The sequence below is a fragment of the Orycteropus afer genome, unplaced genomic scaffold (assembly GCF_000298275.1).
Source record: "Orycteropus afer afer isolate SDZICR_OR568_19922 unplaced genomic scaffold, OryAfe1.0 scaffold00841, whole genome shotgun sequence".
Taxonomy (NCBI): domain Eukaryota; kingdom Metazoa; phylum Chordata; class Mammalia; order Tubulidentata; family Orycteropodidae; genus Orycteropus; species Orycteropus afer.
In genome coordinates, this window is record NW_006922428.1 from 235,311 (window position 1) to 247,946 (window position 12,636).

The 12,636-nt window shown below is 44.7% G+C and overlaps 1 protein-coding gene across 1 annotated transcript; it reads left to right on the forward strand.

The window, feature by feature from the left end:
- Positions 1–2,936: 2,936 nt before the first annotated feature.
- On the forward strand, positions 2,937–7,623 carry ELK1 (ETS transcription factor ELK1). Its single transcript, XM_007958040.2, has 5 exons — positions 2,937–3,146; positions 5,228–5,683; positions 6,315–6,734; positions 7,340–7,441; positions 7,525–7,623. Exons 1-5 carry the CDS (start codon positions 2,937–2,939, stop codon positions 7,621–7,623), a joined length of 1,287 nt encoding a protein of 428 aa, XP_007956231.1.
- The last annotated feature ends 5,013 nt before the right edge of the window (positions 7,624–12,636 follow it).

The window sequence follows — 12,636 nt, forward strand, 5'->3', positions numbered from 1 at the left end:
GCAGCATAGTGCCTACGGCACTTGATTGCTAATCAGAAGGCTGGAGGTTCAAACCCACCAGCCACTCCTTGGAAGGAAAGTTGGGCAATCTACTTCCATAGTGATACCGCTTGGAAACCCAAGGAGGGGGTCGCTATGAGTTGGGTCCAACTCAACTTCACATAACAACAACAACATTGTAAATGGTAATGATTTCCTTATTTCTTTTTCAGCAATCTCTTTGCTGGTGTAGAGGAATCCAACTGATTTTTATATGTTGATCTTGTATCCTGCCATGATGCTAAATCTCTCAATTAGTTCCAGTAGTTTTTTTGTTGAGTCTCTTGGGGTTTCTATGTATAGGATCGTATCATGAGCAAATAGGGATAGTTTTACTTCTTCCATACCAGTTTGGATGTCTTTGATTTCCCTTTCTTGCCTTATTGTCCTGGGTAGGACTTCTAGTACTATGTTGAATAGAAGTGGTGATAGAGGGCATCCTTGTCTGGTTCCTGTTCGAAAGGGGAATGGTTTCAGTCTCTCTCCTTTGAGAAGAATGTTGGCTGTTGGTTTTGCATAGATGTCCTTTATTATGTTGAGAAATGTCCCTTCTATTCCTATTTTGCAAAGAGTTTTTATCAGGAATGAGTGTTGGATTTTATCAAATGCCTTTTTTGCATCAAGTGATATGATCATGTGGTTCTTTTCCTTTTATTTATGTGATGGAAGATGTTGATTGTTTTTCTAATGTTGAAACATCCTTGCATACCTGAGGAAGGTTTTATTCTTAACCCAATGATCCTAGCCATCTGGACAGTTGACTGATTAAAAAGCTCATTTTCCTAAGGAATAGGAAGCCTATCCATGTTTATTTCCTATTTGCTCTCAGGGAAAAGGGCAGAACTACAGGGAGAATCCTGTTCTCTGTAGACATGATGAGAGGGAGCAGGCAGTGTGAGGGGTTGTTTAGCTTCATGGTTAAGAGTTTAGACAACTAGTACCTGATTTCTGGGTTTAAATCCTGGCTCTGCCACTTATAGCTGTGTGATTTTATACTGGTCATTGAGATAGCCAGTGCCTCAGTCTCCTCCTCTATAAATTAGGGAGGGAAGAATGAGTCAGTACCTATGGAAATAACGGTACAAGTCTACATTCCCTTATCCAAAACCCTTGGTGCCAGATGTGTTTCAGAATTTAGAATTTTTAGATTTTCAGAAGGTAATATGATGTAAATACACATGTTACATAACACTCTTAGTAGATTCTGTAATCAGCCATGTTCATATTTCTACATATGTATGCAGAAATGAATGAATATTCACACTAAGTAAAGATCAGAGAGAGCTTGTTTAATTTCAAATCAGCTCTTGATTCCAAAGAAGTTACAAAGAAGCTTTTCATCTTTGGAGATTTTTGGATTTTGAAATAGCAGCTAAAGAATCACGAACAAATTAAAAAAAAAAAAAAAAAAAAACCTCACTGCCATCAAGTCGATTCAATTCATAGACCCCTCCTTGGGTTCCTGAGGTGGTATCTCTATGGAATTAGATTGTCCAGTCTTCCTTCTGAGGAGTGGCTGGTGGGTTTGAACCACCAGCCTTCTGGTTAGCAGCCTTTTAGAGCTTTCTAGTCCAGGAATATTATAATCTACATAGTAACTATGAACTAGTTTTTATTATTATCTCTACAGATAAGAATGTTATTATCCCTGGTTAGGGCCTTTTGGGAGCCTTTTATAGCCTCCTAATCCAGGAATATTATAATCTACATAGTAACTATGAACTATTTTTTATTTTTATCTCTACAGATAAGAACGTTGTTATCCCTCTTTTACAGATGAGAAAAAAATGAGGTACAAAGAGGTTAAAGAATATGCCCACAGTCACACCACTAATAAGTGGCAGAACCAAGAATCAAACCATGGCAGTCTGCCTCTTGAGCAGGACTCTAGAGAACATCACTTTGAAAGCAGCACAGTAAGCCACCATCTTTGAGTGGAGCACAGCTGTTTGCTTCCTACTTAGATCAAAATGCTACAGGCAATAGATTTGGTTGTTAGGCAGTGCCTATGTGGTCTTTTGTTACCACGACAATACTGAACCATTTTAAGCCAATTCAAAGCCCTGCTTAAAACAACAGTTACTTATTATCTTATATTTCTACAGGTCAGAAGTCCAACACAGGTCTCACTAGCCTAAAATTAAGGTGTCAGCAGGGCTGTGTTCCTTTCTGGGGGCTCCAGGGGAGAATCCATTCCTGCTTGTTGGGTTGTTGGCAGGATTATGTTCCTTGCAGTAGTAGGACTGAGATGCCTATTTTCTTACTGGCTCTGAGCTTAGAGTTGTTACCAGCTTTAAAAGGTTACCAGTTTTAATGCTGCATGAATTCCTTGGCTCATAGCCCCCTTCTTCCATCTTCAAAGCCAAAAACAGCACATTGAGTCTGTCTCGTGCATTGAATTTCTCCTGCCTCTTTTGTCCTTGCATCTCTCCTCTTTCTGCCTCCCTCTTTTCTCATGTGATTATATTGGTCCCACATAGATAATCTAAGATAATGTCCATATTTAAAAATCCATAATCTTAATTCCATCTGCAAAATTCCTTTTGCCATGTAAGGAAGGTAGCATACTATTGAGGAGCCATTACTCTGCCTACCATAGTCTACCCTCTGACCCCCGAAGTTTCATGTTTAATCCCACATGCAAAATATATTCATACCATCCCAAGGTTCTCAAGTTTAATCCCATTATAGGAATCACCCAAAGCTAGGCTAAGGAGTTTGATATAGTTTGGAGGTGTTAGGGAATGATGGTGGAGTTTGGAGACAGTGGTGGAGGCAAGATGGCAAGAAAGGACTCCTCTTCCTGCTGACCTCTACCCTCTCCTGTGTCCACAGCCTCTCAGCTCTGAGCTGTCGGCACTCCAGACCCCTGGGATGGCGTAAGCACTCCCCCAGCAATGGACCCATCTGTGACGCTGTGGCAGTTTCTGCTGCAGCTGCTGAGAGAGCAAGGCAATGGCCATATCATCTCCTGGACCTCACGGGATGGTGGTGAGTTCAAGCTGGTGGATGCAGAGGAAGTGGCCCGGCTGTGGGGACTGCGCAAGAACAAGACCAACATGAATTACGACAAGCTCAGTCGGGCCTTGCGGTACTACTATGACAAGGTAAGGCCTCTAATACTAGGGCTGGGAACCCCCAACGTTTCTATCATTTATTTTATTTTATTGTCTAAATTGCTGTAGCTATATAACTTTGAAAACAGTATTAAAATTTGCTGTTTCTTATCCCATCCGCTGGTATCCTCAGACCAGTGTTGGGCCCATGAACATTTATATCAGTTATTTTCTTACCTTACTACTTTGACTAAAACCTTCATAGCAATATTAACACTGACCCTCCTCACCCTATCCTCTGAAATTCCCAGCACAGTGCTGTCCCCTCACACCCTGGATAACATTTAATTTTCTTACCTTATTCCTATAGCTAAAACTTTGTAAACACTATAATAATGATCATTCCTTATGCTATGCTCTGGAACCCCTCGACCAGTGCTAGGCTCCCCTAGTTATATCATCTTATTCCTATAGCTAGATGTTTAAATATTCATCGTCTTCTCCTCTTAGACTGCCAGACCAGTACTGCCAGTGTTTATTCCAATTATTTCATTTTCTTAATTTCTTTAGCTGAAAGCTCCAAAACAATATTAATCTCTTTTCATCCCTCTTATGTTCTAACAAATGCAAATTCACCATATGACATACCTGACCCACAATCAGACACCCCCCCAAGAGTGCTTCAGTGTCCCTCAGGTTCCTCGTGCCCCCTCCAAGAACAGCCCTAGACCTGTGCTGCACACCTTTAATATTTATAACATTTATTCATTTTCATATTTTATTCTTTTAGTTTAAACCTCCAGAACAATGCACCTACTCCTTACTTATTGGATATCTCGTTAATCTGACATTTCACGTTTACCACAATAGTAAAAAATCTACTATCCAACTATTTTATGCATTAACAATATATATCTGGCAGTAACAAAAGCCGAGGTGCAAGGTGAGAGTAATGCTGGCTGTGATGGTTATGTGTCAACTTGGCTGGGTCATGATTCTCATTGGTTTGGCAGTTATGTAATGATGTAATTGAGTAGTTATGTAATGATATAGTTAGTAATCCTCCATTTTCACATAATGCCAATTTTTGCATAACAACCTGGTCTTCAGGACCTAACCATGTTGCTAAGTGAGGAGTGAGTGTAATAATAATGAAGCTCTGTGGGACTACCAGAGCATCCATGAGATCCTCCAGACCAGTCCTGAAATACCCTATGTTCTGGAACCCACCCAGGCTAGCTTTGAGATCTCCCTCCCCAATATCTATACCAGTATTTTAATGTTCTTATTCTGCTGCTGTCAGTTACTACTTCATTTTTCTTACTGCTTTAGCTAAAACTTCTATAACAGTATTAATGAGGCCTCCTCACCATATTCTCTCTAACTGAACTTTCCCTGTTCCACTCATATGTCAATAGCTTTAAATAATCTATATTAATAATTCATCACATCATTCTTCTACATTAATTTGGTCTCTTCTACTACTTGTCAATTATTTTATTTCTCTGTCTTATTGCATTAGCTAGTCTCCAACAGTTGTGTCCTGACAGCCATTTCCAAAGCCTGTCAGCCCACAGACACCCCTGGTTCTTGGAGCCAGGAAGAAAGCCTACTCCTGTACCTACTTCCCCAGAGGGGCCCCACTGTGGAAAGGAGCCCATGTGTATTTGAGATGGAGGGTGGAATCAGACAGATGGAAATGAAGAGTGACATAGGAAGATGTGGGGAGAGAGAGATGGGAAAGAAAAATGGAAGGTAGGCAGGAAAAGGAGAAACGGGCAGTAGACTAAAGAATTTTAAAGGGGAGAACAGAGAAGGGAGAGCCTTCGGAAGGAATCAGAAAGGGGAATCTAGGGAAGGGGAGAAAAAGAGGAAGAGACTTAAAGTGAAGAAGGGAGGATCTAAAAATTTGATAGAGATGAGTGATATGTGAAATGGGCAGAGAGAGATAGGGAACATATGGGGAGGCAGATAGGAAGGAGAGAGGTGTGTACATGAAGACAGCAGAGATCCAAGTGAGAAGAATGACACTAAGAGAAGAGAGGTATCCCTCTACCTCCTTTCCATCCACACCTTCCCTCCATCCTGCCCCTTTCCTCTAAGTCCCTCTATCCCCTCTCCTCCCTTCCCAGAACATCATCCGCAAGGTGAGCGGCCAGAAGTTCGTCTACAAGTTTGTATCCTACCCTGAGGTTGCAGGGTGCTCCTCTGAGGACTGCCCACCCCAGCCTGAGGTGTGTGTCGCCTCCTCCGTGGCAAATGTGGCCCCTGCTGCTGTACACGTTGCTCCTGGGGACTCCGCCTCAGGGAAGCCAGGCACACCCAAGGGCACAGGAATGGCAGGCCCAGGTGGCTTGGCACGCAGCAGCCGGAATGAGTACATGCGCTCAGGCCTCTATTCCACCTTCACCATCCAGTCCCTGCAACCACAACCCCCACCTCAGCCAGTCCCTCATCCTCGACCAGCCTCAGTGCTCCCCAGCACCGCCTCTGCAGGAGCAGCAGCACCCCCCTCAGGGAGCAGTAGCACCAGTCCAAGCCCCTTGGAGGCTTGTCTGGAGGCAGAGGAAGCTGGCCTGCCTCTGCAGGTGAGGACTGGAATCTGGAAATTCAGTAGGAGAGGGTGAGGAGGAGGGAGGTACAATTCCCAAATGAGTCCTATTAGAGATGCTGTGGGAGGATGGACCCTGAAGTCCTGTTGGAGAATGAGGTGGGGAAGAGAGCTATAGAAGTCTTGAGAAGGAAGAGATTTAAGTGTGCCACTACTGTTATCCAGCATATAGTAGGTCCCCTGGACATACTTGTTTAATGCACGGGTTCTCACACTTTGCCACTCTTCAGACTCACCTGGAGGGCTTGTTCAGACACCTTGCTGGGCACCCCCCCCCAAGTTTCTGATTAAGTGGGTCTGGGGAGAGGCTTGAGAACTTCCATTTTTAACAAGTTTGTAAATGAGGTAGATACTGCTAGTCCATAAAACAAAATTTTGAGAACCTATTTTAATGAAGCAGTGAGTCCCACCCCTGTGAGACGGTCTTGTCCCAGGTGCTCAGCCCCCACTAGGAGAACTTGCCCCAGAGGAAGCCCCACTAGTCCCAAGGCCGGGTCTCCAGAACTAAGTCCCGCCTTGCCATGGAAATGAATGGCTGGCCCGCTGGAGGAAGTTTCCCTAGCCCCAAGAATTCTTATGCGCCCCTTCTGCACCCGCACCCCTCCCAGGTTATCCTGACCCCGCCTGAGGCCCCGAACCCGAAATCAGAAGAAATGAATATGGAGCCGGGGCTGGGCCGGCCACTGCCCCCAGAAGTTAAAGTAGACGGGCCCAAAGAAGAGTTGGAAGCCACTCCCAGTGGGGAGGCGGGGTTTGTGCCGGAAGCCACTAAGGTTGGGCCGGATGTCCTGCCCGCGGTCGTTATGGAGACGACCCCGCAAGAGCCGGGCCTAACATCTTCCACAGCGTCCAGAACAGAGAATGCCCAGCCTCAGAAGGGCCGGAAGCCCCGGGACTTGGAGCTTCCACTCAGCCCGAGCCTGCTGGGTGGGCTGGGACCGGAACGGACTCCGGGATCAGGAACTAGCTCCAGTCTGCAGGCCCCGGGACCGGCGCTGACGCCGTCCCTGCTACCTACACATACATTGGTGAGTGCCTGCGACGGGGCGGGGCTGACGGCCTGGACGAATGGGATTGGCAGGTGGCGGGCAACTGAGCCGACCTGGACTGATGGCTAAGGCGAGTGTCCTTCCCTCTGAGGGGGGCAGGACTCAGTAAGCGAGTAGGGGTGGGGCTTGATTAATTGAAGGGCCAATGAGTCCACTGAAGGAGGAACGGGTTGTGTGGGAACTGCTGGCTTGGAGCATGGTTTAAGGACCTTCCGCAGGACTTTTTTGTTTGGCCTAGTGGAGTGCTTTTGAGAGATTCCAGGTGGGGCATGAGAATTGGTGGTGAAGCCCGAGCTGTTGGGATGGTGATTTGTGAGGTGGTCTTGCACAGTGAGGTCTCAGGAACTGAGGATGAGCTCTCAGGAGTTGCAGGTGTGGGGCGGTGCCAGTGTAGTTTGAAAGATACCTGCAGGCAAGGCCTTAGTGGTTGTGGTCTGGGCTTAAGGAACCCCCTAGGCTTATGGCTTTTGGGAAGTGACCACAGGAATCTAAGTAGAGTATCTGTGGTGGGGCTGGAACCAAGTCCCCTCCATCTTCCCACTTACCCTCTGCTCACTCAAACTCCAACCACCCCTTCCTCGCAGACCCCGGTGCTGCTGACGCCCAGCTCGCTGCCCCCCAGCATTCACTTCTGGAGCACTCTGAGTCCCATTGCACCCCGTAGCCCGGCCAAGCTCTCCTTCCAGGTAGGATCCCCTTCTCCCCATCTGGAGAGGGTGAAAGACCTTAACATGACCCTAATCTATGCCCTCTCCGTTTTTGCCCCCAGTTTCCGTCCAGTGGCAGCGCCCAGGTGCACATTCCTTCTATCAGCGTGGATGGCCTTTCGACCCCTGTGGTGCTCTCCCCAGGGCCCCAGAAGCCATGACTACCACCACCATCACCTCCTGCTGGGGTCACTCCATCCATGCTTGCAATCTTCTCTCCAGCCAGCCTTCTCAAGGAGAAACAGTTCAACTGACAGACTCATGCTCTGGTCTGGTGGGATGGGGACTCTTGGGAAGAAGAATTTTTCAATAACCATCAACCCCCTACACACACACACACACACAGAGAGAGAGAGAGAGAGAAAGAAAACACCTTCTTTGTCACCCCCCCCAGTGGCCGCTCTTACTCGTCTTCTACTTCAGCAGTAGAGATGGTTTATTTATTTATTTTTTGAAGGCCACTGGGAGAGCGTAGCCCTCCCTTTTAGAGGGTTGGTGAGGACACCTCCCCTACCTCTACATTTTCCCCCAAGATGAGACAATCAGGGTCTGGCATAAGAAGAACATTTCTTTATTTATTTCTCAGCCAGCCTTGGAGAGATGTAGGAGCCCTGTCTCCTTTTTAGGTGGGTGGTTTTATTTTTTTATTCCTGTACATACCCAAGGGTCTAGGGGGAATTTTGCACCGTTTAACTGTTTGGGGCTTGGGCAAGGAAGAATCCCGCCCTTAGAATAGGACTTTTCACTTCTCAAACATTTCTTTCAGACAGCTTGTCCTTTTTTCCAACCAACTTTTGGTGAGGGAGGAATGCTCCCTTTGTTCTTCTCCTCCCTGAGAAGCCATTCCTTTGTCTGCCAAACTCCCTGGGGTCCTTGTTACCTCCCAATGGAGGGTTTTTGGAGGGGTGGTTCCCGTCTGGGGGGCCACTCCAGCCAGTACTCCAGGTCTCCCTGTCACCCACCTCAGCCATTTTGATAGTATAATCTATTTTTAAACAGGGCTTTTCAATAAGGGAGAGGGAGCATCTCTTCCTGTATCTGAGATGGGGTGGGTGGGAAGGAAAGGATTTTGGGGGTTCTTCCTGCCACCCCCAAGTGTTTATTTTTGATACCTAACATGTATTTTCAGTTCCCTCCCTCCCAGCCCCCCAATTTCCTGCGGGCGGGTACAAAGGACCCTTTAAGTGTCCCTGGAGTTGGGAGGGAGGAATGGGGGACATAAAGCCTGTCCTGTGTCAATTGAAGGCTGGCAAGAGTAAGTTCAAAAGACTCCTGGGCTCACCTATCAGCAAAGGCCCAGCCCACGCCTGGGGACCTGGGAGTTGGTCATTTGGGGGACGGTGCTACACCTGTCTCCACTGTTTGTTTTACTTCCCCAAAATGGATCTTTTTTTTTTTCTAAGAGTACCAGAGAATGGGGAATTGTTCCTGTAAATATATATTTTTAAAGGTGATTCTAGAGGCTGCTTGCATTTTTTTCCCCGATGTGTCTAGAACTGAGTGTGATAGACATGGCTTTATGGGAAAGGTGGTGAGAGTATGAGGCAGAGATTAATTGTGAGATAAATGACATGATGGTGTGTGTCAAAAATGGTAATAGAGACTGCAAATCAGCAACTGTGTGAAAGAGAAGCTGTGTGTGGAAAGCTGTGATTGTGTAAGAGAGAAAATGAGTGTAGAAGTTGTGACCACAAGTTTCTGACTTTGTGTGAGAAATTGGCTGTTAGAGAATCACTTTAAGACTGAATGAATGATTACAATACTGTACAAGAAATTGTGATGGTATGTATGAAATAATGTTATGAGAAAGGAATGTGGACTGCAAGTCAGTCACTTTTTTGACAATCTGATGGTGAGTAAGACAGACTGAGTGACTGAAACAATGCATGAGAGACTGGGCATTAGACTATATTAGCAATTGTAGGGAGTTGTGTGTAGGTAAGAAATTTAACTGTAAGAAAGTAACAATGTTTAGTGAGACATTGTGTGTGAAAGAAACTTCGTGCAAGGCTGTAGTGTATGTGTGAGAAGTTGATTATATGGGAGAAAATAGCTATAAGGCCATGTGAGTGATCAAGACACAAGATACGGAATATGTGATTATGTGTATGAAAACTGTTCATGGAAGACTGTAGTAAAGACTGTGAGAAACAATGGCTATGACTGGAGAGTATGAGAGATTTTAATTGCATGTATGTGTGTGAGATGGGACAATTAGTGGCAAACTGATTTACACCTCCTACTATAGGCTCTCCCAACAGTTTCAGTGACTACATATGAAAAAGTAAGGGGAAATGATGGTGAGACTAAGCAACTGAAACAGTGTGAGAGGCCATGTGATTGTATTTGTGGGTGAGAGATTATTAAGTAGCAACAGCTGGAAGTCAGCAACTGTGTATGTGCATGTATATGAGAAGCTAAAACTAGTGACTGAGATAGTGTGTGAGAATGTGATGTGTGTGAATCAGTTCATGAGAGACTAAACTGTGGACTGTTTGTTTGTGGAAAACTCAGAAAATGACTGAGACTGAGTGAATGAGACTCTGAGAGACCACATGATTGTATGTGAGAAACTTCAAGAGAGGGTACTAGTGACTGAAATATAGGAAAATGACTTTGAATAAAGGGAAAACAGAAAATGGCTGGAATTGAATGAATGGCTGTAACAGCTTATGAAATTGTTGGAGAAGATGTGAAGCAGACTGTGAGAGAAAATGTGGTTGTGTGTGTGAAACTGTTAGTGAGTTATTGTAGCAATTGTAAATCAATGATTGTACAGCCAAAGGTGACTGAAGAAGATGACCTATGACCAAATGGGATTGTGTGTGCAAGGGGAGTGTGAATCTGTTGGGTAGACTGTAGTAGTAGTTGTTGTTGGCTACTGTTGAGTTGGCCCCCAACTTGTGATGACCCCATGCACAATAGAACAAAATGCTGCCCGGTTCTACATCATCCCTGTGATTGGTTGCAGATCCATAGAGTTTTTATTAGTCAGTTTTTAGAAGTAGATTGCCAGGCCTTTTTCCTAATCCATCTTAGTGTAGAAGCTCTGCCAAAACCTGCTCAGCATCATAGCAACACACAAGCATGTACTGACAGATGGGTGATAGCCGAGCATGATGTGGTGCATTGGCTGGGAATCGAACCTCAGTCTCTCACGTGGAAGGTGAGAATTGTACCACTGAACCACCATTGCCCTTTGTAAACCAGTTGCCACCAAGTCGACTCTGATTCATGGTGACTTCATATGTGTCATAGTAGAACTGTGCTCTGCTCCACAGGGTTTTCAGTGGCTGATTTTTTAGAAGTAGATCTCCAGTCCTTTCCTTCAAGGCATCTCGGGGTGGACTCCAACCTCCAACCTTTTGGTTAGCAGCCAAGCACATGAACCATTTGCACCAACCAGGGACCTCAGTCTGTAGTAAGAGCTGTAGATCAAATATGAAATGTGTTAGAAGACTTTGAGAGAAGAATGATTGAGAGACTGAATGGGTGGCTGACACGTCTGAAAGAGTGATTGTGTATGCATGTGAAACTGATCATGAGACTATCATAGATGCTGTATAGATTGAATTTGTATGTGAGGAAAAGTTTGAGAGAAAATGAGACAGAGATTGTATGTGCATGAAACTTCATGAGACTTTAAAAGTGACTAAAAACTGGGAGAAACAGAAAATGGCTGGGACTCAGTGGTTGAGCCACTTGTATGGCTGCTTGTTTGTATGTGATAAGCTGACTGGAGAAAATGATGGAGTGAATGACTGCTATGGGATGTAAGAGACAAATGATTGTGTGTGACGGTTATTGAGAGACAAGTAGTGATTGTGAATTAGTGACTCAATGAACTAGTGAATTAGAAACTGATGGATAGTGATTTTGCAACTGAATAGGTGAGAGAATGGGAAACAGACTGAGTATGTGTAAAACTTTTCAAGAGATTTTAGTAAGACTAAATCAAGGGCTGGGTATGTTGGGACCTAATAGAGGAGAAATGTGAAAGTAAGTGACTGAGGATGCTTGAGAGAGTACAATTGTGTATGCATATGAAACATCATAGAAGATTGTAAGGAGGCTATAGTCAGTATACTCACACTTGCTCACTCATTGCTGTCAAGTCGGATCCCACTCATAACAACCCCGCCTTGGGTTTCCGAGGCAGTATCACTACGGAAGTAGATTGGCCAGCCTTCCTTTTGAGGAGGGCTGGTGGGTTTGAACCGCCAGTCTTCTGATTAGCAGTCAAGTGCCTTAGACACTGGGAAAATGGCTTGAATGAGAAGAGAATATGAGAAATGGTGATTTTGTGTGTGTGTGTGTGTGTTTGTAAGAGAGAAACTTCATGAGAGGCTAGTGATGACTGCTCACTCATTGACTATCTTGTTAATCTGACATTTCACATTTTAAAAATGTGAAATGTAAAAAATCAATCTGACTGTTTTGCACATTAATGATGAATGTCTGTCAGTAACAAATGCTGAGGTACAAGGCGAGAGTAATGCTGCCTGTGATGGTTAAGGTTGCCTGGGCCATGATCCTCAGTGGTTTGGCAGTTATGTAATGATGTTGTCATCCTCCATTTAAGCATAATGCTGATTTTCGCATAGCAACCTGGTCTTTGGAACTTAGCCATGTTGATAAATAAGGAGTGGGTGTATTTGTGTATATGACTGTTTGTGTACATGTGAACAAATGATTGGTGAGATCGATCAAATCAGACAGGATATGAGCTGTTACGACTGTGTGTGAAACTATTAGTGGGAGACTGTACTAAGACTATGAAGGAGCTCTAGTGTTTTAGTGGTTAAGGCATTTGGCTGCTAACCAAAAGGTTGGTGGTTCAAACCTGCCAGCCATTCCACAGGAGAAAGATGACGCAGTTTACTTTGGTAAAGATTTACAGCCTTGGAAACCCAGTGGGGGTCATTATGAGTCAAAATCCACTCGAGGGCAGTGAGTTTGATTTCTGGTTTGTTAGTAAGACTGTGAGTCAGTGACAGAGAAAATAACTCCCTCGGAGTGTCACACTGTATGGTTGAATATTTAGGTGGACCTGTTTGTGAGAGATTATAGTAGAGGATATAAATTCAGAACTGTGTTTATATAGGTTAAAAAAAATTATAGAAAATGGCTGAAACTGAATGAGACCCTGTATGAGAGACCACTAGTTGAACATA

Bases quoted from the DNA above. Each gene is read 5' to 3' on its own strand.
- ELK1 (XM_007958040.2), top strand. From the start codon at position 2,937: ATGGACCCATCTGTGACGCTGTGGCAGTTTCTGCTGCAGCTGCTGAGA. The intron at 6,735-7,339 runs GTGAGTGCCTGC...CCTTCCTCGCAG, and splicing joins TGCTACCTACACATACATTG to ACCCCGGTGCTGCTGACGCC. The intron at 7,442-7,524 runs GTAGGATCCCCT...TTTTGCCCCCAG, and splicing joins CGGCCAAGCTCTCCTTCCAG to TTTCCGTCCAGTGGCAGCGC.